This window comes from Poromitra crassiceps, assembly GCF_964638095.1.
Source record: "Poromitra crassiceps genome assembly, chromosome: 5".
Lineage (NCBI taxonomy): Eukaryota > Metazoa > Chordata > Actinopteri > Beryciformes > Melamphaidae > Poromitra > Poromitra crassiceps.
Window position 1 is genome coordinate 4,694,323 of NC_139642.1, and position 23,875 is coordinate 4,718,197.

The following is a 23,875-nucleotide window of genomic DNA, read 5'->3' on the forward strand; positions in this document are numbered from 1 at the left end:
ACGAGCCATCTGCTGCTGTGTTGAAGCTCGCTGGGGGTGGATGGAGATCGTCCGTTATCCTGGGACACCGAGCCCAGCGGGCTCCCTCCCAGGATGCGATCTTCATCCACGACGACATCTGACCACATTGCCAATTTGCCATAGACAACGCTTGTAAAACGGAGACATGGCAATAGCAATACTGCCCCTCCTGGAACGGCATATTGTTTTCTACGATGATCTCAACCAACCTGGACATCCAGCTGTTCACCGATGCAAAACCATACATCGGATTCGCCGGCTACCACGGAGGGAGGTGGAGCGCATCCGACTGGCCACCTGAGTTCGCTCTACTCTCCCCCTCAGCCGCTATCCACAAGTTGGATCCCATCTTGATTGCAGCACTTCTTTGGGGGCACAAGTGGTCATCTACATAGACAACACAGCAGTAGTCAACATCATCATCTTGCAAATCACACATTACCTTATCCCGATCTCAGCCCAGCATCAATTCATCATCCGTACCGCTCACATTTCCAGTTACAAAACTCCATCACTGATTCTCCGACCAGTGTCTCATTCCAGAAATTCAAACTCTACTTCAGTCTCCGACTAATTCCAGTTCCAATTTAGCCCCCATCTTCAACTAAAACCCGCAGCTGCAGCACCTGACCTCAGCATCCTGACAAGCCATCCTCAACAACCTAGCTCCCAGAACATCGTCATCATACCCCACAGGATGGACTTGCTTCAAGTCCTTCCTCACACGTTACAACTTATCGTTTCCTTTATCGGACGTCTTCACCATCTGAACTTCATCACCTACGCCCATTCCTCTCTTCACATCAGAACTTTCGTGATCCACATCTACTTCAATAGCATCAATTCCTCTGTCAACTACTCACTGGCGCCTACGTCCTGCCATCTCTCTTTCCCTCATCAGCATGCCGAAAGGCAGAGCCACGATTAACTTCAACACTTAACATCAACACCCTCCGCACAGGGTACTCATCCCCGTCTCCAACGCAACCCTCAGATCCACGTTTCTTCAGACGTTCAGAATTCAACTCAACCACGTCCATCTCCAATCCACCTCGACATGCAAGTCTTTCCGACCTTACAATTCATACTTCCGACATCATCTACAAACTCAAAATCCGATCGACTCGGAACCTCACATCCCATCTTCCTGTAAGTCCTCTCAAAATCAGGAATATCGCCTGAATTATATTCTGGCCACTCTTTCCGCATCGGAGCTGCATCTTCAGCCTCCAGGCAAGGTATCCCTGATCACACCATCAAAGTCCTCGGCCGTTGGTCATCCCAAGCCTACCACAGCTACATCCATAGCAACCTCAGTGACGTCCGTAATGCCCATGCTCATCTCAGCCAATGAAGTTCTTTTGGGGATAAGATGGAGCCATCAAGACCATGAAGATTCCATCGCCGAGGCAGTTCCCCCATCCAGAGTCTCACTCCCTGGTTCCTCGAGACATCTACTCATACTTCCTCCAAGTCATCCATTCATTCCTCATCCGCTCACCTCCTCATCCCTTCATCCCTTCATCCCTCATCCCCTCATCCCTTCATCCCTCATCCCTTCATCCCTCATCCCATCACCCCCTCCCCCCATCCCTTCCCTCATCCCTCACCCCCTTATCCCTCATCCCTTCATCCCTCATCCCCTCATCCCTTCATCCCTCATCCCATCCCCTCATCCCATCACCCCCTCCCCCCATCCCTTCCCCCATCCCTTCATCCCCATTCTCCCTAACAAACTATCAATTATTTGTGGCTTGGTCATAGTTAGTGAAATGAAGTTATAATAACATTATAACTAAAGTTCGGGAACAAGGCCATGCCACAACTAACCACTCAGTCAATCATTCAATCAGGCAATCCCTTGCTCCGCCCGGATTCAATCATTCGCTCCACCTATATATACGCCCCAAACCAAGATCCTTTCTCTCGTCTCAAGACCAAACTCATCCCTCCCACCCAACCCCTTAATCTTCTATCTCAGCCTAGGAACCACCAGGGATAAGATGGAGCCATCAAGACCATGAAGATTCCATCGCCGAGGCAGTTCCCCCATCCAGAGTCTCACTCCCTGGTTCCTCGAGACATCTACTCATACTTCCTCCAAGTCATCCATTCATTCCTCATCCGCTCACCTCCTCATCCCTTCATCCCTCATCCCCTCATCCCTTCATCCCTCATCCCATCCCCTCATCCCATCACCCCCTCCCCCCATCCCTTCCCTCATCCCTCACCCCCTTATCCTTCATCCCTTCATCCCTCATCCCTTCATCCCTCATCCCATCCCCTCATCCCATCACCCCCTCCCCCCATCCCTTCCCCCATCCCTTCATCCCCATTCTCCCTAACAAACTATCAATTATTTGTGGCTTGGTCATAGTTAGTGAATTAGAGGTTACAACATGACTATATTTCTTCGGCCACCGCAACAATCTGGGTTTCTCATGTGGCCCCCCGGGAAAAATAATTGCCCACCCCTGTTTTAGACTGTGGAGTCAATGAAACTGATATGGAACACTGGAAACAATACCTTCTTGTTCCTGGTCATCCAGCAGCACAGCGGAGCCGTCCTGGATCAGCTTAACAGAGGGCTCCTCCAGCAGGAAGCACCTGAGGCCACTGACACTCCCGCTCATGGCCTGGACCCTGGGACAGCAGGCCCACAGTTTGGCCAGGGACACACACACACACACACACACACACACACACACACACACACACACACACACACACACACACACACACACACACACCCGGGGGGGGGGGGTCATATATATGACAATCTGAACTATCAGTTATGGTTTCATCCCACACACTAGCCTGGTAAACCATCCTGATCATGTGACCTCACATTCTGTTTCGCTCTACCTATCAGTCTGGACTTCCAGCCGCGCACATTGATTTTAGTGGGCGGGAGTACTTGACATGATGGACAACTCCTTCAGCCAATCAGCGTCGGATCCAGCCAAATCCAAATCCAGTGGGAAGGATGGTGAAAACGTCTTTTCTGCCAAGGAACTCTGCTGGTGCATAACTCTTCTTGTTTAATTGTTGTTATTGAGTCTATTTCTACAGTAACTGCACTTACGGCTGCGTTTACTCGACTAACGTTAACGTTACTGCTCGTTGCTTCGGAGACGGCACTCTTTTTCCAGCGCTGTCCCTGATTGGCCCGGTCACGTTGTAATTTCTGGAAAACACCGGGGGGGCGGGTCAAAGCCCAGACTGATCCATGGAGCGTAACAGAACGTGAGGTCACATGATCAGGATGGTTTTCCCAGGCTAGAAACCCACCGGCCCCGTCTGTAGGAGTCCTGCTGTCCCGCGCAGTCTGTCCCAAACGCCTCGTCCTGCTCCTCGTCCTCCTCACACTCTGAAGCACCTGTTGAAGGTCAGATTCAACATTTTCACGATTCACTTTAATAACCACAGCAAGTCATTAGATTATTACAGGTGAGGAATTTGAATGACTGCAAGTATGCAGCGCAGTGGTCACATCAATACTACAAGACCAGGCCAATTTCCCCTGTTGTCCCGGTCGTAGCTCCACCCCCTCTGCTGATCTAGAGATCTGCTATCTTGTTTTATACTCGCCATGCCGCAAAGGGCACGGGGGAGGAGCGAGGGGCACGAGCGTCAAATGACGTCATGTTTTGGGCGTGACCCCTGTAGGCCGCCCATCGCGTACCTGAAGATTTTTCTAGCAGCACGGCTTCTCTCCAAACATGGACGCTTGAGCCACTGAGCCCTGAACACTGAGCTGTGTTTTCACCACATTTCTTGACCCATGTGATAGGCTAAACTTTGATTAGCAACTGTTCATTTTTAGTCATTTCAACAAGTAAATGTGTTGTGTTGAGAGCATGGTTGAGAGAGATTAAAAGCAGCACAGAGTAGGCTATCAGGGCTGAGAACTGAAACGGCTATTCAGTAAAAACAAGTTTGGTGATTCATTCATGTGCTGATATACGGTCGGTTGAGAGTGAAAGCGCACTCAGTACTGCACATAATAGCGTTTCATTGCGACTTTTCACGGGCTGTTCTCACTATTACCATTGTACAATACATGCTGATCGCTTGGCTGATCACTTCTGAGTATAAAAGCATCTGCCCCAGCGTGAGCTCCGCCTCGCGGAGCCTAGCTTGAGTATAATGAGCCCTTTATAGACTAGCACATGCTTCCTCCGATACGAGTGCAGTCACCGGCCACTTCTTTTCACCTGACTGCCGGGAGCTTCATCGGCCGGACATAGCGCATGGGGGATCACGCAATACCCCCCGGTTCCCCTCCCTCCGAACAGGCGCCCTGACAGACGAGAGGAGGCGCTAGTGCGGAGACCAGGACTCCTACCCCACTGGCTTCCCACCCACAGACACGGGCAAATGTGTCTGTAGGAACTTTTGACCAAGCCGGAAGTACCACTGCCAGGAACTGGCACGGTCTCCGGTGGTGGTAGGTGAGTGCTTTTACCTCTACACTACCCAGACACCCAGATCGTTCCCCTCCTCCCCCTCTGTGAGTGTGACAGAGTGCAGAGGTCTCCTCTCCCTCACCTCCTCTCTGGGTGTGACAGAGTGCAGAGGTCTCCTCCCCCTCACCTCCTCTCTGGGTGTGACAGAGTGCAGAGGTCTCCTCCCCCTCACCTCCTCTCTGGGTGTGACAGAGTGCAGAGGTCTCCTCCCCCTCTGTGAGTGTGACAGAGTGCAGAGGTCTCCTCCCCCTCACCTCCTCTCTGGGTGTGACAGAATGCAGAGGTCTCCTCCCCCTCACCTCCTCTCTGGGTGTGACAGAGTGCAGAGGTCTCCTCCCCCTCACCTCCTCTCTGGGTGTGACAGAGTGCAGAGGTCTCCTCCCCCTCTGTGAGTGTGACAGAGTGCAGAGGTCTCCTCCCCCTCACCTCCTCTCTGGGTGTGACAGAGTGCAGAGGTCTCCTCCCCCTCACCTCCTCTCTGGGTGTGACAGAGTGCAGATGTCTCCTCCCCCTCCTCTCCTCTCTGGGTGTGACAGAGTGCAGAGGTCTCCCCCCCCTCACCTCCTCTCTGGGTGTGACAGAGTGCAGAGGTCTCCCCCCCCTCACCTCCTCTCTGGGTGTGACAGAGTGCAGAGGTCTCCCCCCCCTCACCTCCTCTCTGGGTGTGACAGGGTGCAGAGGTCTCCTCCCCCTCACCTCCTCCCTGGGTGTGACAGAGTGCAGAGGTCTCCTCCCCCTCCTCTCCTCTCTGGGTGTGACAGAGTGCAGAGGTCTCCTCCCCCTCTGTGAGTGTGACAGAGTGCAGAGGTCTCCTCCCCCTCACCTCCTCTCTGGGTGTGACAGAGTGCAGAGGTCTCCTCCCCCTCACCTCCTCTCTGGGTGTGACAGAGTGCAGAGGTCTCCTCCCCCTCACCTCCTCTCTGGGTGTGACAGAGTGCAGAGGTCTCCCCCCCCTCACCTCCTCTCTGGGTGTGACAGAGTGCAGAGGTCTCCTCCCCCTCACCTCCTCTCTGGGTGTGACAGAGTGCAGAGGTCTCCCCCCCCTCACCTCCTCTCTGGGTGTGACAGAGTGCAGAGGTCTCCTCCCCCTCACCTCCTCTCTGGGTGTGACAGAGTGCAGATGTCTCCTCCCCCTCACCTCCTCTCTGGGTGTGACAGAGTGCAGAGGTCCCCCTCACCTCTCTGGGTGTGACAGAGTGCAGAGGTCTCCTTCCCCTCTGTGAGTGTGACAGAGTGCAGAGGTCTCCTCCCCCTCACCTCCTCTCTGGGTGTGACAGAGTGCAGAGGTCTCCTCCCCCTCACCTCCTCTCTGGGTGTGACAGAGTGCAGAGGTCTCCTCCCCCTCACCTCCTCTCTGGGTGTGACAGAGTGCAGAGGTCTCCTCCCCCTCACCTCCTCTCTGGGTGTGACAGAGTGCAGAGGTCTCCTCCCCCTCACCTCCTCTCTGGGTGTGACAGAGTGCAGAGGTCTCCTCCCCCTCACCTCCTCTCTGGGTGTGACAGAGTGCAGAGGTCTCCTCCCCCTCTGTGAGTGTGACAGAGTGCAGAGGTCTCCCCCCCCTCACCTCCTCTCTGGGTGTGACAGGGTGCAGAGGTCTCCTCCCCCTCACCTCCTCTCTGGGTGTGACAGAGTGCAGAGGTCTCCTCCCCCTCCTCTCCTCTCTGGGTGTGACAGAGTGCAGAGGTCTCCTCCCCCTCTGTGAGTGTGACAGAGTGCAGAGGTCTCCTCCCCCTCACCTCCTCTCTGGGTGTGACAGAGTGAGTGCAGAGGTCTCCTCCCCCTCACCTCCTCTCTGGGTGTGACAGAGTGCAGAGGTCTCCTCCCCCTCACCTCCTCTCTGGGTGTGACAGAGTGCAGAGGTCTCCCCCCCCTCACCTCCTCTCTGGGTGTGACAGAGTGCAGAGGTCTCCTCCCCCTCACCTCCTCTCTGGGTGTGACAGAGTGCAGAGGTCTCCCCCCCTCACCTCCTCTCTGGGTGTGACAGAGTGCAGAGGTCTCCTCCCCCTCACCTCCTCTCTGGGTGTGACAGAGTGCAGATGTCTCCTCCCCCTCACCTCCTCTCTGGGTGTGACAGAGTGCAGAGGTCCCCCTCACCTCTCTGGGTGTGACAGAGTGCAGAGGTCTCCTCCCCCTCTGTGAGTGTGACAGAGTGCAGAGGTCTCCTCCCCCTCACCTCCTCTCTGGGTGTGACAGAGTGCAGAGGTCTCCTCCCCCTCACCTCCTCTCTGGGTGTGACAGAGTGCAGAGGTCTCCTCCCCCTCACCTCCTCTCTGGGTGTGACAGAGTGCAGAGGTCTCCTCCCCCTCACCTCCTCTCTGGGTGTGACAGAGTGCAGAGGTCTCCTCCTCCTCACCTCCTCTCTGGGTGTGACAGAGTGCAGAGGTCTCCTCCCCTTCTGTGAGTGTGACAGAGTGCAGATGTCTCCTCCCCCTCACCTCCTCTCTGGGTGTGACAGAGTATAGAGGTCTCCTCCCCCTCACCTCCTCTCTGGGTGTGACAGAGTGCAGAGGTCTCCTCCCCCTCTGTGAGTGTGACAGAGTGCAGAGGTCTCCTCCCCCTCACCTCCTCTCTGGGTGTGACAGAGTGCAGAGGTCTCCTCCCCCTCACCTCTCTGGGTGTGACAGAGTGCAGAGGTCTCCTCCCCCTCACCTCCTCTCTGGGTGTGACAGAGTGCAGAGGTCTCCTCCCCCTCACCTCTCTGGGTGTGACAGAGTGCAGAGGTCTCCTCCCCCTCACCTCCTCTCTGGGTGTGACAGAGTGCAGAGGTCTCCCCCCCCTCACCTCCTCTCTGGGTGTGACAGAGTGCAGAGGTCTCCTTCCCCTCACCTCCTCTCTGGGTGTGACAGAGTGCAGAGGTCTCCTCCCCCTCACCTCCTCTCTGGGTGTGACAGAGTGCAGAGGTCTCCTCCCCCTCCTCTCCTCTCTGGGTGTGACAGAGTGCAGAGGTCTCCTCCCCCTCTGTGAGTGTGACAGAGTGCAGAGGTCTCCTCCCCCTCACCTCCTCTCTGGGTGTGACAGAGTGCAGAGGTCTCCCCTCCCTCACCTCCTCTCTGGGTGTGACAGAGTGCAGAGGTCTCCTCCCCCTCACCTCCTCTCTGGGTGTGACAGAGTGCAGAGGTCTCCCCCCCCCCTCACCTCCTCTCTGGGTGTGACAGAGTGCAGAGGTCTCCTCCCCCTCACCTCCTCTCTGGGTGTGACAGAGTGCAGATGTCTCCTCCCCCTCACCTCCTCTCTGGGTGTGACAGAGTGCAGAGGTCTCCTCCCCCTCACCTCTCTGGGTGTGACAGAGTGCAGAGGTCTCCTCCCCCTCTGTGAGTGTGACAGAGTGCAGAGGTCTCCTCCCCCTCACCTCCTCTCTGGGTGTGACAGAGTGCAGAGGTCTCCTCCCCCTCACCTCCTCTCTGGGTGTGACAGAGTGCAGAGGTCTCCCCCCCCTCACCTCCTCTCTGGGTGTGACAGAGTGCAGAGGTCTCCTCCCCCTCACCTCCTCTCTAGGTGTGACAGAGTGCAGATGTCTCCTCCCCCTCACCTCCTCTCTGGGTGTGACAGAGTGCAGAGGTCTCCTCCCCCTCACCTCTCTGGGTGTGACAGAGTGCAGAGGTCTCCTCCCCCTCTGTGAGTGTGACAGAGTGCAGAGGTCTCCTCCCCCTCACCTCCTCTCTGGGTGTGACAGAGTGCAGAGGTCTCCTCCCCCTCACCTCCTCTCTGGGTGTGACAGAGTGCAGAGGTCTCCTCCCCCTCACCTCCTCTCTGGGTGTGACAGAGTGCAGAGGTCTCCTCCCCCTCACCTCCTCTCTGGGTGTGACAGAGTGCAGAGGTCTCCTCCCCCTCACCTCCTCTCTGGGTGTGACAGAGTGCAGAGGTCTCCTCCCCCTCTGTGAGTGTGACAGAGTGCAGAGGTCTCCTCCCCCTCACCTCCTCTCTGGGTGTGACAGAGTGCAGAGGTCTCCTCCCCCTCACCTCCTCTCTGGGTGTGACAGAGTGCAGAGGTCTCCTCCCCCTCACCTCTCTGGGTGTGACAGAGTGCAGAGGTCTCCTCCCCCTCACCTCCTCTCTGGGTGTGACAGAGTGCAGAGGTCTCCTCCCCCTCACCTCTCTGGGTGTGACAGAGTGCAGAGGTCTCCTCCCCCTAACCTCCTCTCTGGGTGTGACAGAGTGCAGAGGTCTCCTCCCCCTCACCTCCTCTCTGGGTGTGACAGAGTGCAGAGGTCTCCTCCCCCTAACCTCCTCTCTGGGTGTGACAGAGTGCAGAGGTCTCCTCCCCCTCACCTCCTCTCTGGGTGTGACAGAGTGCAGAGGTCTCCTCCCCCTCACCTCCTCTCTGGGTGTGACAGAGTGCAGAGGTCTCCTCCCCCTCACCTCCTCTCTGGGTGTGACAGAGTGCAGAGGTCTCCTCCCCCTCACCGCTCCTCTCCTCCAGCCCCTCTTCAGCTGCTCAGCCCAGTACAGCACCTCGCTCATCAGCACCCTCCGAAGGATGTTGTTGTCATGCAGACTGGGGTAGGTTACACTGTACAGCTAATGTGGAAACAGATTGAAAATATATCAGAAACCTGTCACTGATCTCTGAGACATATTTACTCATTAAAATGGAGAATAAGGGGGCTTGATTGGGTTGGTGAATGACTCAGTGATGACTTGGCCAGGTGCTGACAGTTTTTTTTTATCAATTTTTCTCCCCAATTGTACTTGGCCAATTTCCCCCTGCTCCCCCCTCTGCCGATCTGGGGAGATCCATAGACTAACACCATGCTTCCTCCGACACACAGTTGCCAGCCGCTTCGTTTCACATGACAGCGGGGAGCTTCACCGGCAGGACGTAGCACATGGGAGGATCACGCTATTCCCACCAGTTCCCTTCAACCCCGAACAGGCGCCCTGAGCAACCAGAGGAGGCACTAGTGCAGCGACCAGGACACATACCCCTAATCCGGCTTCCCACCCGCAGACACAGCCAATCATGCCTGTATGGACGCCCGGCCAAGTCTGAGGTAACACGGTGCCGCGAACCTGCCCTGTGAAGATGTGCCATGTGGATCATCACTCACCAGAGTATATGAGAAGATGCCATGTGGATCATCACTCACCAGAGTATATGAGAAGATGCCATGTGGATCATCACTCACCAGAGTATATGAGAAGATGCCATGTGGATCATCACTCACCAGAGTATATGTGTCAGGTTTTGCTGTTTTCTCAGTGCAAATGTAGATTTACATGCCAGATTAGACCATAGGTGAGACTGAAGTGCCATCTAGTGGTTGGAGAGAGCCGGCACACTTTGTTAAAACTACGTCGGTATTTTATTTGTTTACCGTTTATTTCATATATATATTACAAAGTGATGTATATTTTGTATAATTTCTTAAGTATTTCTGGTGTTAATAACGTGAGCATAGGTCAACTGTGTAATCAGATCTGTGTTTAAAGTAATAGATTTGACCGTTGTCTAGTCGTTCAGGACTTCCGGTTCAGACGGCTAGCAATTAGCCGCTAGCGTTAGCCTAAACTGTGTTTACAGTAGTTAAAATTGCGGTTTGCGGTTGATAAATGGGCGCACCTTCAACGCTGCTGCTAAAGTAAATTATGCTCGTCATAGTCGATAACATTAGGGCCGACTGCTGGACTCAAAAGTATGTTAATTTGGTACGGATAGGCGGTTTTGTCTGCTATAATAACACTACGGGGGACTACCGGAAATAACCCGGAAGTTATTGGGTTTTCTCTGCGTTGCAACGTTAGGTGATCTCTGCGCATGTGCGGGTCTGTGGTTTTCAGTCCGTGAAAGCATTTTGCCGTGTCTGGATGGTCCGTTGTGTGAGTAGTCGTTATTGTTAGATAAAACTTTCATCATTGGCGTAAATAAGCCATTGATACACTCAAATTGTAGAAGATTCACAGTTGATCTTGTGTACATCGTTTTAACATGTCTATTCTTTTTCTTTTCTTCTTATACAGTATATTACCTACTGCTACCAGTATTGCTACTACTACCACCTAGCTTGCCAGCTAAAGGCTAAACAGCCTGTGAGGAACACGGGTCGGTCTTAGTGGAACTTTAGGACTGTGCAAAGTATAGTTAGTGTGTGTATGTATGTGTATGAGTGTGAGTAGTGAAATAAATGACAAAAAGATAATTTGTTGTTTATTGATTATTGCAATATTAGTAGTGGTTGAGTGATTTCACCGTGTATCCAGAACAGCAAAGTACCCTATGCGGGGGGATATGATAGGCTATTTGGATTTAGTTTATTAAATTCCGCACAGTAATATAACAGTAGTGGCCCGGTGAAGCCACAATAGTTATAAAAGACCGACCCGTGCGTCGTGGTCAGACCCGTGGATCGTGTGCTGACCAGGGTGAAGCAAGGCCAGGTCGACGCCGGGTCATCGTGGAGGGCCGACTTCGGAAAAGCGACCAGCTCCACAGCTTGAAGCAAGCAACCCATCGTCAAAGCTCCATCAACAAAGCCACACCACCCTCAACAAAGCCCCACCACAAGACGTGCATGGTCATAATTAACCTCTTCACAAGTTGTCTGTGTCTGTGCCTGAACTGTGTGCTCATAAGTTTCACCATCACAAGCTAAAGCTAACAAAGAACTGTGTGCATACCTGCTATTGAAGAGCGACCCCTTATGCTAAGCTAAACGTAAACCGGCCTCCAGTGAAGCGGCCATTTTCCCCATATTGAAGGCATCACAAACTTTTCATCATGGCCCCAACAATAGAGGACTTGAAGAGAAACCGCACAAGTGCGCAACGAGAGTTCACAAAGAGACTCAACAAGATAATTGATAGCATTGATTTATTCACTGGTGATGAGCTAATAAGTGAACAGAGAGCACTTAAGTCTGCTTATGACACTTTATGGGGAATTACGGAGGATTACACAGCAGCTTTAGAAGATGGAGAAGAATTAGATACCAAAGAGGTGGGTGATGTTAATACCAAATGGGCGAGCTGTCGCACAAAATACAGAGATGCTATGCAGAAACTGCAAGATTTGGTATGGAAGGACAATGTTTCTGACCATTTTGAAAATGCAAAAGTCAGACTAACAGGAGAATTTGATAAAGCCAAAGACTTTGCAAATAGCGACGTAACGTCTCATCAATATGAAGAGGTGTGTGGGGCTTTGGACTTTGCTATAACAGAAATTGAGGGGCTAGTGGAAAAGTGGGCCCCCTTTGTCCCCAAGAGCGAAGGTAATGTGCTGCGAGGGTGCTACAAAGACAAAGACCGTGAGGTAAAAGAGGTCATCAGAAAATTACGTCGCCGTGTATGTGACACAGAGGACGACGAGGACAGAACCTCTACTACCAGCCCAAGCAAAACACCTGTCATCGGAGAGGGGTCAGGTGAGAGGATTCTCCAGACCAGTAACACAGTGGACAGCGGGGCATGTGTGTCTACGGGTCGTCCACCGATACCGACGCTGGAGGAGATGAATGCAGGTCAAAGAGCTCGTTTACGCGCGCTAGATGACAGCGGCGGTGAGGCTGCAGCAAAGAGGGACGTGACGCATGCTGCGCATGCTGCGGTGGTGCCACGACTAGCTCTAGCGCCCCTGAGCCTCCCAAGATTCAGTGGAGATAGGAGAACGTATTTCCGCTGGAAAGAGAATTGGCTTGAGTTACAAGCTATGGCAGAGCCATCGGGCTCACTCAAGCTAATGCTATTTCACTTGCTAGATAGTCTGGATAAAGCAGTGAAAGACGAACTGAGACTGCATTATTGTCGTGATGCAGCGGATGTTTTCCGAGCGTTAGAAAATCGGTACGGTAACGTTTCACAAATTGTCAATGACATTATAATGGAACTGCAAGAGTTGCCAGCTGTACGTGGTAACCAACCAAGAGAGACATTGCAGCTTATCCAAGCAGTGGAGAGAGCTGTAATTGACCTCACTGACTTGCAGAGTGAAGACGCAATAAACAATCAGTTGGTGGTCCACGCACTTGAAAGTAAGCTACCGTACGAGATGCAGCAACGGTGGCTGCTATTTCGCTGCGACCCAAGGAATGGGGTGACCGCACGAAATCGGTTTAACAGACTGTTGGAATTTCTTAGAGACCAGACTACTGTATTGATGGAGGCTGAGCAGCTTCAGACCAGGCGGGCTGGCTCTAGCAGAATGAACGACTCACAGTACCGCAACAGGCCGAATGAGCAGCCAGGAAGCAAAGCGCAGGATAGGCGTGCATCTACAAGAGCAACAGTAAGCGGTGAGAAGAGCAACCCGTCGCAAGGCTCTTGTGAAGTATGCAGCGAAACTGGACATGCAGGGCAGCTCTATCGATGTAGCACTTTCAGAAAGGCCAGTGCTTCTGAGAGGAGGGCTCAGGTAAAGAAGATAAAGGGATGCTTTAAGTGCCTGAATCCTCACGATGGACCTTGCAAAAGGAACTTTTTGTGCAAGAATTTTGAATGCAAAAAGGGCGAAGCGGTAGTGGATCACCATTACTTATTGTGCCTTAAAACCCCTAAAGACACTGCAGTAAAGGACAAACCCAGTGGGAATGGTGCTAAATGGGGGGCTAAGGAGGAAGTAAAAAGAGAGCATATTGGTCCCACGGCACAGATGGAGGCTAAGTTTGCTAAGCTAGGCCTCTCTGAAGAGCAACTAGCTGGTGTTCGTGAAGCTTGTACAAACAAGATATCCTCCACGGTGTGTGCAGGCATGGAAGAGTCGGCAGAGCTACCAGCTCTCATGATGCTGGTTGAGGCCACAACCAGGCGTGGGGACTGGATGGGCGCACTAATTGATCTCGCCTCTGACACGAATTACATAACCCACGAAGCAGCAAAGCGGCTGGAACTGAAAGGGGAGCCCGTCGCACTAGTTGTGCATGGCGTTGGTGGGATGGAAGTCAAGGTGGAGACAAGCAAGTATCGTGTGTGCCTGAAAGTGAGAAAGGATGGTGACCCTCTTCCTCAAAGTCACGAAATAACCTGCTATGGCCTGGAAGAGATTGCCAGAATTGACTGTGTCGTTGACCCCGGTTGGCTAAGATTTTCCCGGGTGTTGAGCCGGGGGAGTTGAGGCGCCCTAACAAAATCGAACTGCTCATCAGCGCCCGAGAGGGTCGTCTCGCCCCTCAACGCATGAGGCGGTGTGGTGACTTAGTGCTGTGGGACGGACCTCTTGGGAAGATTGTGAGTGGAGTGCATCCTGAGCTGTCAGAGAGCAGTGAAATGACAGCGAGGCCAGCGTTGACTCACTTCGCTTTGTCCATGAGGAGTGAGGCTGTGAAAATTGACATTATTCAAGGCCGATCCGGGCAGGGCAACGTGGAGGTCAAGACAGCGGCTTCCTGTAACGCTGACATCTTGAAATGGCTTCATTGGGACAGCATCGGGGCTCCTTGTGATCCCATTTGTGGAGGTTGCAGATGTGGGAAATGTGCGCCTGGCGGTAAAGAAATGTCTCTTTCAGATGAGAGAGAACTTGAAATAATCAAGAAAGGCCTGACCTTCAAGACCAGCGATGCGCACAGCGACAAGCCTCACTGGGATGCGAGCTACCCGTGGAAAGAAGACCCTACTAGCCTGCCAAACAATCGCAAGGCTGTAGAGGCCACATTCCTTAAGTCTGAGATGCGTCTTGGACGGGACCCTATGTGGCAAAGGGCATATGCGTTTCAGATGCACGACATGCTCAAGAGAGGGGCTGCAGTCAAGCTATCAAAGACTGAGATGGACAGTTGGAGCGGGGCTGTTTGGTATGTTAACCACCTTATGGCGCCCAACCCACATTCCAGTTCCACGCCAGTGAGGATTGTTTGGGACAGCAGTCAGGAGTACCGGGGGGTGAGCATGAACGGCATCCTGCTCAAAGGACCGGATGTTCTGAACCCCATCCGTGCAGTGCTGCTGCGCTTCCGGGAGGGGGAGTATGCTGCCATCGGAGACATATCAAAAATGTATAACTCCGTCTGGTTAGAAGAGCAGGAAGTGCACCTGCACAGGTTCCTGTGGAGAGACTCGCCGGACGACGAGATCGGGGAGTATGCAGTGGTGCGAGTAAATATGGGAGACAAGCCAGCCGGTTGTATCGCGCAGTTGGCCATGCGGGAGACAGCCAGCTTGCCCCGGTTCGTTGACATGGTGGATGAAAGAAGCGCTATTGTGGACTGCTCTTATGTCGATGACATCCTGATTTCCCACAACGATCCCAAGAAACTAGGAGAAATCCTGGCAGGGGTTGAGGCTATACTAGCAACCGGAGGGTTTCACCTTAAGCCATGGGTGAAATCTGGTCAAAGTGGGAGGGATGGAGCTGAATCCACCAAAGCAGAGACTATTGTCTTGCCGAACCAGATGCGTGAGGAGGATAATAAAGCTCTAGGAGTTGGCTATCATGTCACAGAAGACAAACTCTTCCTGATGGTGGCAATCAACTTCTCCACCAGGAAGAGGAAAATGCGCACAGAGTCTGACCTCACTTTGGAGGAGGTTAAGAAGAAGACACCGAATCCTCTGACTCGCCGCATGTTGTTGAGTCAGGTGGCCAGTCTTTACGATCCCATCGGCCTAGCAACGCCCCTGAAACAGAAAGGCGTCATTCTTGTGAGAAGAGCGTTTCAGGAAGCTGGGACTTTGACCAAAGACACATGGGACCAGCCGTTGTCTGACAACCTTCGCGGGCAAGCAGTCGAGCTTTTTGAGGAGTACACCGGACTGAGCACCATCACGTTCCCCAGGAGCATTACACCGTCCGGCTGGATGGGTAAGCCCTGGGGAATAACCTTCTCCGACGGTAGTTCAGAAGCATATGGAGCAGTGCTTTATTTGCGCTGGGACACTACAAGTGGTGTCGCAACTCGTCTGGTCGAATCCAAGGCCAAGTTAGCTCCTTTAGATCAGAAGGGCGACTGCGTGAAGGCAGAGATTTGCGGGGCTGTTATTGCCGCCCGGCTGAAGATGTTCATGTTGAAACATGGTCGGCTGGAGGTGGAGAGATGGTTCCATTTTGTCGATAGCCAGACGGTTCTGGGCGCTATCCAAAGGGACAGTTATGGTTTCCAGACCTTTTTTGCTAACCGGATTGGAGAAATCCAAAAGGCTGGACCTACCACTGACTGGTGGTGGATTCCCGGGACGGAGAATATAGCCGATCTGGTCACGAGGGGGTGTTCTCCTGAGCGACTAAGTGGTGTCTCCCTCTGGCAGAATGGACCCGGGTTTCTGGCCAAACCAACGGAAGAATGGCCCATGAAGTCCGCTGCTGACGTCGCTGCTGGGTCTAGAGAGTTAGTGAGCGCGATGCAAAGGAAGGCGTTCACTGCCGTTCTGACGAGAGCCCAGGCAAGGCTCCGGGCGTCATCGCCGGTTGGTGATGCAACATCGCCGCCAGTCGGTGTTGGGACGTCTTCGCCGGTCAATGATGGAGGGTCAGCTGTCGTCAACACTGTAGCTGCAGGGCCTACGAAAGCACCTGATGATGGAACAAAGGAGCTGTGGGGGTCTGCTCTTGTGAGTCAAGTGGATTTAGCGAGACACCACTCTTTGTCGAAACTCTGTGGAGCTGTGAGCTATGTCCGCAGGTTAGTTCACATCTGGCGGCGTAGCAGGCCCGGCAATCGAGTACAGTGGGAGGCGGTACCGTCTGTTGAGGAGCGTGAAGCTGCGCTCTTGGATTTATGCCTTGCTGCTCAAGAAGGAGTGTCTTTCCCTACAACAACACTGAACAGACTGGTTGTGAGAAGGGACGAGGCGACCGGTCTGTTGATGTGTTACGGCCGTGTTCAGTCCGTAGGTGAAGATAGCCGGGGCGTCCCACTAATTCCATATGGTGAACGGATCGGCACGCTGCTTTGTGAAGAGGCTCATCGCGCCAACCACGAGGGTGTGGCTGGTACTCTTCTGAGGATGAGGAAGAAGGCCTGGGTGGTGCAGGGGTCGAGAGTCGCTCACAAAGTCATTGACTCGTGCCTGCATTGCCGGAAGAGGAGGGCCAAGTTCTCTACTCAAGTGATGGGCGCTCTGCCAACTGAGCGAACGAGTCCTGCAGCGCCCTTTGAGTATACAGCGTTGGACTTATTCGGCCCATACACTGTCAGGGACGTGGTGAAGCGACGCACTAAAAGGAAGGTCTGGGGCGTTGTCTTCAGCTGCATGGCCTCTCGAGCTGTCCACGCAGACCTAGTGACTGACCTTTCCACAGAAGGGTTTCTGCAGACATATCACCGATTCACCGCACTGAGGGGTCATCCGCGAAAGCTGTGGTCCGACTCAGGGACAAATTTTGTAGGGGCCAAGCCGGCGCTAGGAGACCTCTACAAGTTTCTGGCCGACATTGACCAGGAGGTCATTCAAAGAAAGGCAGCCGTGGCTGGGACTGACTGGGCATGGGGATTCAGTCCAGCAGATTCCCCACATCGAAACGGGGCGGCGGAAGCTGCTGTCCGCGTTCTAAAAAGGGCATTAAGCAGCGTCGGAGAGAATGAAGATATGTCTGCGTTGGAGTTCCAGACTGTGCTCTACCTCGCTGCTAATCTTGCAAATGAAAGGCCGATTGGAGCCAGAGCACAAGTCCAAGAAGAAACTGTGGACATTATCACCCCTAACTCGTTGCTGATGGGGCGGGTAGGGCCCAGGGGAGATGTCCTGGGTTTTAACTACCCCTCCTATCCCTTTTGTCGGCTTCGGGCAGTCCAGCTCGAGGTGGACAAGTTCTGGGGGCGATGGAGCCAGTTGGCAGGTCCTCACCTGTTCATTCGGGAGAAGTGGCACGTTCCAGTCCGGAACGTCGCTGTTGGTGACCTGGTGTGGGTGGCGGACCAAAACGCCCTCAGGGGGCGTTTCCGACTGGGTCGTGTGGTGGAAACGTATCCAGACAGCCAGGGTATTGTCAGGGACGTCAAGGTACGGACCTGTCCTAGTCTGCCCATCAGTTGGTCCCAAGTGAAGAAGGACGGAGTGTCGTGGCCGTCTACTTTCCTTCATCGGGACGTGCGAAGGCTTGTGGTCCTGATCCCGATTGAGGACCAAAAGTAATCTAGAGTCTTTGGTTATTACCCGAAACGGACTATGGGACTGTGGGGGTTTTGATTTGTTTCTATTCATGGCAGTGGATTGTTTGTCTATTTGATGTATTCACAAGCACCTTGTGTAGTGAGTTCTACATCTGGGGGACATGTTTATTATCTGCGTGTGATTAACTTTTGCTAAGTGTTGTGTGGTCTCTTCGGTTTACCAAACCTATAGCCCAAGTGGGAGGTGTCAGGTTTTGCTGTTTTCTCAGTGCAAATGTAGATTTACATGCCAGATTAGACCATAGGTGAGACTGAAGTGCCATCTAGTGGTTGGAGAGAGCCGGCACACTTTGTTAAAACTACGTCGGTATTTTATTTGTTTACCGTTTATTTCATATATATATTACAAAGTGATGTATATTTTGTATAATTTCTTAAGTATTTCTGGTGTTAATAACGTGAGCATAGGTCAACTGTGTAATCAGATCTGTGTTTAAAGTAATAGATTTGACCGTTGTCTAGTCGTTCAGGACTTCCGGTTCAGACGGCTAGCAATTAGCCGCTAGCGTTAGCCTAAACTGTGTTTACAGTAGTTAAAATTGCGGTTTGCGGTTGATAAATGGGCGCACCTTCAACGCTGCTGCTAAAGTAAATTATGCTCGTCATAGTCGATAACATTAGGGCCGACTGCTGGACTCAAAAGTATGTTAATTTGGTACGGATAGGCGGTTTTGTCTGCTATAATAACACTACGGGGGACTACCGGAAATAACCCGGAAGTTATTGGGTTTTCTCTGCGTTGCAACGTTAGGTGATCTCTGCGCATGTGCGGGTCTGTGGTTTTCAGTCCGTGAAAGCATTTTGCCGTGTCTGGATGGTCCGTTGTGTGAGTAGTCGTTATTGTTAGATAAAACTTTCATCATTGGCGTAAATAAGCCATTGATACACTCAAATTGTAGAAGATTCACAGTTGATCTTGTGTACATCGTTTTAACATGTCTATTCTTTTTCTTTTCTTCTTATACAGTATATTACCTACTGCTACCAGTATTGCTACTACTACCACCTAGCTTGCCAGCTAAAGGCTAAACAGCCTGTGAGGAACACGGGTCGGTCTTAGTGGAACTTTAGGACTGTGCAAAGTATAGTTAGTGTGTGTATGTATGTGTATGAGTGTGAGTAGTGAAATAAATGACAAAAAGATAATTTGTTGTTTATTGATTATTGCAATATTAGTAGTGGTTGAGTGATTTCACCGTGTATCCAGAACAGCAAAGTACCCTATGCGGGGGGATATGATAGGCTATTTGGATTTAGTTTATTAAATTCCGCACAATATGAGAAGATGCCATGTGGATGGTCGGCGGGCAGCATGCGGGCGTGGTCTCTGCTGCTCAGCCTGTGGAACACGGCGATCTGGGAGCAGAAGCCCACCCTCTCCTGCTGGCCAGGTGGCACCAGGCCAACACCGGTGAACTGCGCCTCGTAACCATGCTGCAGACATGCCCGCACAGCCCTGAGGACAGACAGAACACAGGAAAACAATCCGTTCAAATCTTTACTATTGGAAAAGGGGACATGTTTTAAGAGGCCTGAAACATTACTGCAGATAAAATTACAAGAGACTCAGGTAGTTTATTCAGGGTTAACTTCCCACGGGTCCTTGAAAGTTCTTTTGATATGTCTACGTCTACTATTTTCCTACATTTCCCAGAATGACTTTCAACAACCCGCAGAGAAAGGATGTGATCTTGTTGCATTCAATGGCTGTCGTTTTCATTTAGTCAGTTATCCACAGGACTAAGACAAATACCAATAGTTGATGTTTTTTCAACGGTGTTATGGTGTTTTTGGGATCCTTAAAAATGACGTACCAGGATTGGAACTCCGCTCTGGTCCACTCAAACTTGTGGTCGCTGTGCCTGAAGCCCGTCAGGCCGGGAAGAAGGGGGTTGAACTCACAGTTTGGCGTGCTGACGATAACCGCCGCTGGGGCCATGTAGCCAAACAGCACCTCAGAGAAGCGCTCCACATCAGCAAGATGGAGGTGCTCTATGCTGCAGAGAGCCAGGCAGGAAACAGAGTGAGAAACAAAGACACATGCCCAATCCAAAATATATATCTGCCCTCTGGACTTCAGTCCAACGTACCGTGACACGTTCAATGTCATCACGTCAAGTCTGCGAGGGCGAGAGACTGCAAGGCTATAATAATAACCCACTGATAGACACACGTCTATAGACTACAATAAAATGCCCAATGTGGTTGAATATTATTTCTGGCCTACATGATTCTAGTAACGTTTTAATTAAATAATTGTTTTACATATTCATAATCAGTTTTTTGTTTTTTGTTTGTTCTACAAGCGGAAAAATGACGTGACGTCCGTATTACAATGAATTGTGGGCTACCTCTCGTGGGACTTGTACACATTTTAAATTGCATATTTTTGGGTTACCACACTTGGTTGTTAATACGGTTTGTTGTTCCCATGGATGTAACTTGTGCACCAACCACACCAAGTCAATTTCCTTGTATGTGCAAACATACCATAGCCAACATACCATAGCCAAGATTTGATTCTATTCTATTCTATTTCAGTCAGTGAAGTCTGGAAGCGGACTCTTTGGAAGTCTGCAGAAAGTCCACTTGAGCGACCCCTTGTGGACTGGATGGATTGTGGATTTGTCTGCGTGTCTGCAAGTGAAGTGATGTCTGGACATTTGGATTTGGCCATACAGAGACAGTAAGAAATAGAAGACAGAAATCAAAGTGAAAGATTTAGACTGACGCTGATCAACCCCAGAGGAAGTGGCGACTTACAGTTCTATACTGGTCACCAGATCGAATCCTCTAAGGCGGCCGTCTCTCTGCGTGACTGAGCCCTGGTACAGCTCAATGCTCAGTTGATCAAAACTTGGCAGCAGATAGTCAGTTGAGATAGGGGCTAATTCATACCTGGGAAAAATAAAAGCAATCCTATCTCTGTAGGTTGTGATTGTGTCACATGTCACAAACTAAAATCTCAAGTCAATGAACTAATTTAAACTTACATGTTTTTCCTCATCACGTCTCTGTCGATGTCCACTCCGACCAGCAGTTCAATTTCCCGGTGGAATTTCAGCCTCCTGAGGAGGGTGCACTCGTTGCACCCCAAGTCCACCACCTAATGTGAAGGAGAACACTATGTGACTGATGTGAAGAAAACTAGAGTGAAAACAATAGAATGATGAGTAGATGGTAGCTTCAACGTGTTTGTATGTTTGTTTGTATGATGTATGTTTCTGTGTTTTGTATACAAGCTGCTCTAAACCAATTGCCCCTTGTGGGATCAATAAAGTTGTTTGAAGTTGAAACTTACATATCCTAGAAAAAAAACGTTTGGCTGTGTGTCTTGTTACCTAGTTCAGGGGGTCCCAAACCCTCTCATGTCAAAGCCAATTTGCAATATTTTCATCATCACAGGCCTTCTTGATAGGAGAATAACTGGCGATTGTAATACATTAACAGGTAATTTTCATTTTTTTTCATTTATTTGTTTATTTGAATAGGGACAGGTACACGTACATATAGTGTTCACAACAAAAAATGTCAATAAACCTATGATGTGTTGTACCAAAGCATGTATAGCCCAGGGCTAGTTTGCAATGCCAGTCCCTAGATGTAACCAGACATTCCTGTAAAATAAAAAATAATAATACACAAAAATACAGCAAAATACAATAAAAAGACACATATCAAAGATCAGATAGGCTACTAAACGTAAAATTCAGGTCAAATTTCAGTACAGTAACAATTCAAATATCACAGTTAAGACAGTTCAAATTATGTTCAGTTAAGTTAAGAGTGTGTGCTTATTGTACACACTCCTAAGAGTGTGTACAAACCTGGTGGAGCTTCAACCAGTCTTTGACGTTTTTATTAAAACCCTTAATTTCTAGGTTTAGTTTTATTTCCTCCGGCAGTCTGTTCCACATTTGAGACCCCTTAATGGAGAACGCGGACTGTCCAAAAGAGGTTTTGCGGCATGCAATTTTGCAGTTTCCACTAGCCGTGCCCCTGGTAACCCTGATGCTGCTTTGTCAACTGACAGATCGGCTCAGGGGCTCAGGTGCTAAATTATGTAGACATTTAAAAACCAGTTTAAGATTGGAGAATTTTAAAAAGTTATCAAAGCTTAACAGGTTATATTGTTTCAGTATGCGGCAGTGATGCCATCGCATGGGTTTTTTTGCCATTATTTTTAGAGTCTGCTTATAAAGGGTTGCAACTGGTTAAATTATGGTTTGGGAGGCTTGGCTCCACACAGTAATACAGTACGACATATGAGAAAAGACCATGGCATGCATAAACAACTGTGCTGCTTTTAGTGGTATATGATGCCTGATTATTTTAAAGCAACTTAGGTTGCGTTTAACCGACTTTGTCATCTTTTTCACATGTTTGTTAAATTTAAGATTGGAATCTAGCACAATACCTAGATACTTAAATTCGTTCACCGTCTCAATTTCTTCTCCCTGCATTGTCACTCTGAGTTGTTCCTGTTGTTTTTAATGGAAAGGCACATGGTGACAGTCTTTCTCTGGTTCAGGGTGAGCCTGTTTTGGTGGAGCCACTCACACACTCTCTCCATATATGAGGTGAGTGTCTCAGCAGCCCCACTTGGTGTCTTAGCTGGTGTGTAAATTATTATTATTATAAACGTGTAAGACGTGTAAGGTGCCATATTGTGAAATCATTGGAATATTATGATAGATACAGTAGAGACCATAGACCCTCTGCAAGTTGTGTCAGGTCCCCCACAATAACAGTCAACTTTAATCAATTCTTATAGCTACATTTTCTCATGAATCATCATTTTTACTGATCATCGGCTGTGTCTGTATAACAGCCAAACCACAAACCAGTCCTAAAAGTTATAATCTTCATCTCCACACAAGTGCTGCATGGTGTTAGAAATATTAGATATGCCGAAATGTATAATATGTCTGTGGTGTAATGTTATTGTTTGACATTTGACCTGTCGATGATGTCACAGGGGCGGGCAGTATCACTTCCGGTGTGACAGCCTAACTGGTCGCTCCACTAACCTGTCTCCAGGATGCATGTGATTGTTATTTACTTCCTGCAGCAGCTGTTGTGCACTTCTGTCCGCAGATTCACCACAACTCCACAATGAAACGCTGAAGTCTCCGGCGGATGAAAACTACTCTTCTTTGCTTTTTACCATCTTTTAATCTCCACTGTGCCTGTCCAACAAATAAATAAACTTAACTAAACACAGGATAGTCAAACGTGTCTGCCAAACAATCTCTCAGTGGGTGTGACTGTGCTTGGAATGAAACCCGCCTACCCTCTTCCTGGTGTTAAAATATGACATTAAATTAAAATACTAAAATTCTCTTTCAAGGCGAGTGTTACGATTATTACAGCTTTTCATAGCAGCGATGACTGCTAAAAAAATAAAAACAAAAAAAACGATTCCCTGCGGGTTTCGATCAGCATATACAAAAGGTTCCAACGTAGTAACCCATGCACCTAACCCTCTTCGCCACCAGTCCATTCCAGTTTACTGAAGTCAACTCACTTTATAATGAATGACTACGCAACATCCGTGACTAGTTGAACTGAAGCTTGTCACATTAACTTGTTGCTCATGAAAACATTGAACTATTCGCTGCCTGATAGTTGAGACTGCATGGTTTACAAGAACTGGATGCTGATCATTTATCGGGTCCATATCGTACAGTACATCCCTATTCCCAATTAAATGTATTAAATGCAGTCAAACATCACTTGGTAGATACCTTAGTTGGAGCATAGATCACTGCACCATCCTGAACGTGCACGTGTCCTGCAGTCACCATCATGTCCCATCACAGCCAGGTACCTTTAAACAGACAAACCAGTGTCAGTCTGGCTACAGACTAGAGTCAAGGTTAACACGAGGTGGACACTACCTTCACTGATGTCACATATTCTGTTTTCTCAACAGCTGTTCAGACCAACCACACTCCAAGTTTCTCTCACCATTTTCACATTATGGTCTGGGAATCATGCTGGAGGTACATATGTCATATTCACCTTCTACCATGTTGGCTGTTCTTGAAGCAGGCAGCCATCTTGGCTAATCTGTTCAAGAAAACAAAGCTGATTTTAACAATGCTTAACAAATCCTACAATGTAGGACAAATGAGCTACATGCTCAGTTGTAAATTATTTCAGTAAAGAGGTTTTCCTTTTGTCAAATGTCTTCACTAGCCTGATGAAAAATGAATTATAAAATGAGAATATCATGTGTTGATGTGACAGGATGACAGATATGAAGAAGATGTTTAGATGTTTATGTTCATTGTTATGTTATATTTACCTTGGGGGACCACATTTTATTTAGTTACGGCACTA

The 23,875-nt window shown here is 50.2% G+C and overlaps 1 protein-coding gene across 1 annotated transcript; it reads right to left on the reverse strand.

The window, feature by feature from the left end:
• Positions 1–280: 280 nt before the first annotated feature.
• LOC310776265 (small RNA 2'-O-methyltransferase-like) lies at positions 281–23,340 on the reverse strand (the record flags this gene model as incomplete). The annotated part of the gene is made up of 12 exons (XM_083636474.1): positions 281–408; positions 2,549–2,664; positions 3,313–3,400; positions 5,669–5,672; positions 8,850–9,008; positions 16,335–16,427; positions 16,523–16,623; positions 18,805–18,986; positions 19,345–19,527; positions 20,294–20,428; positions 20,524–20,636; positions 23,278–23,340. The coding sequence occupies 12 exons, from the start codon at positions 23,338–23,340 to the stop codon at positions 281–283; spliced, it is 1,365 nt and encodes a 454-aa protein (XP_083492600.1).
• Positions 23,341–23,875: the final 535 nt, after the last annotated feature.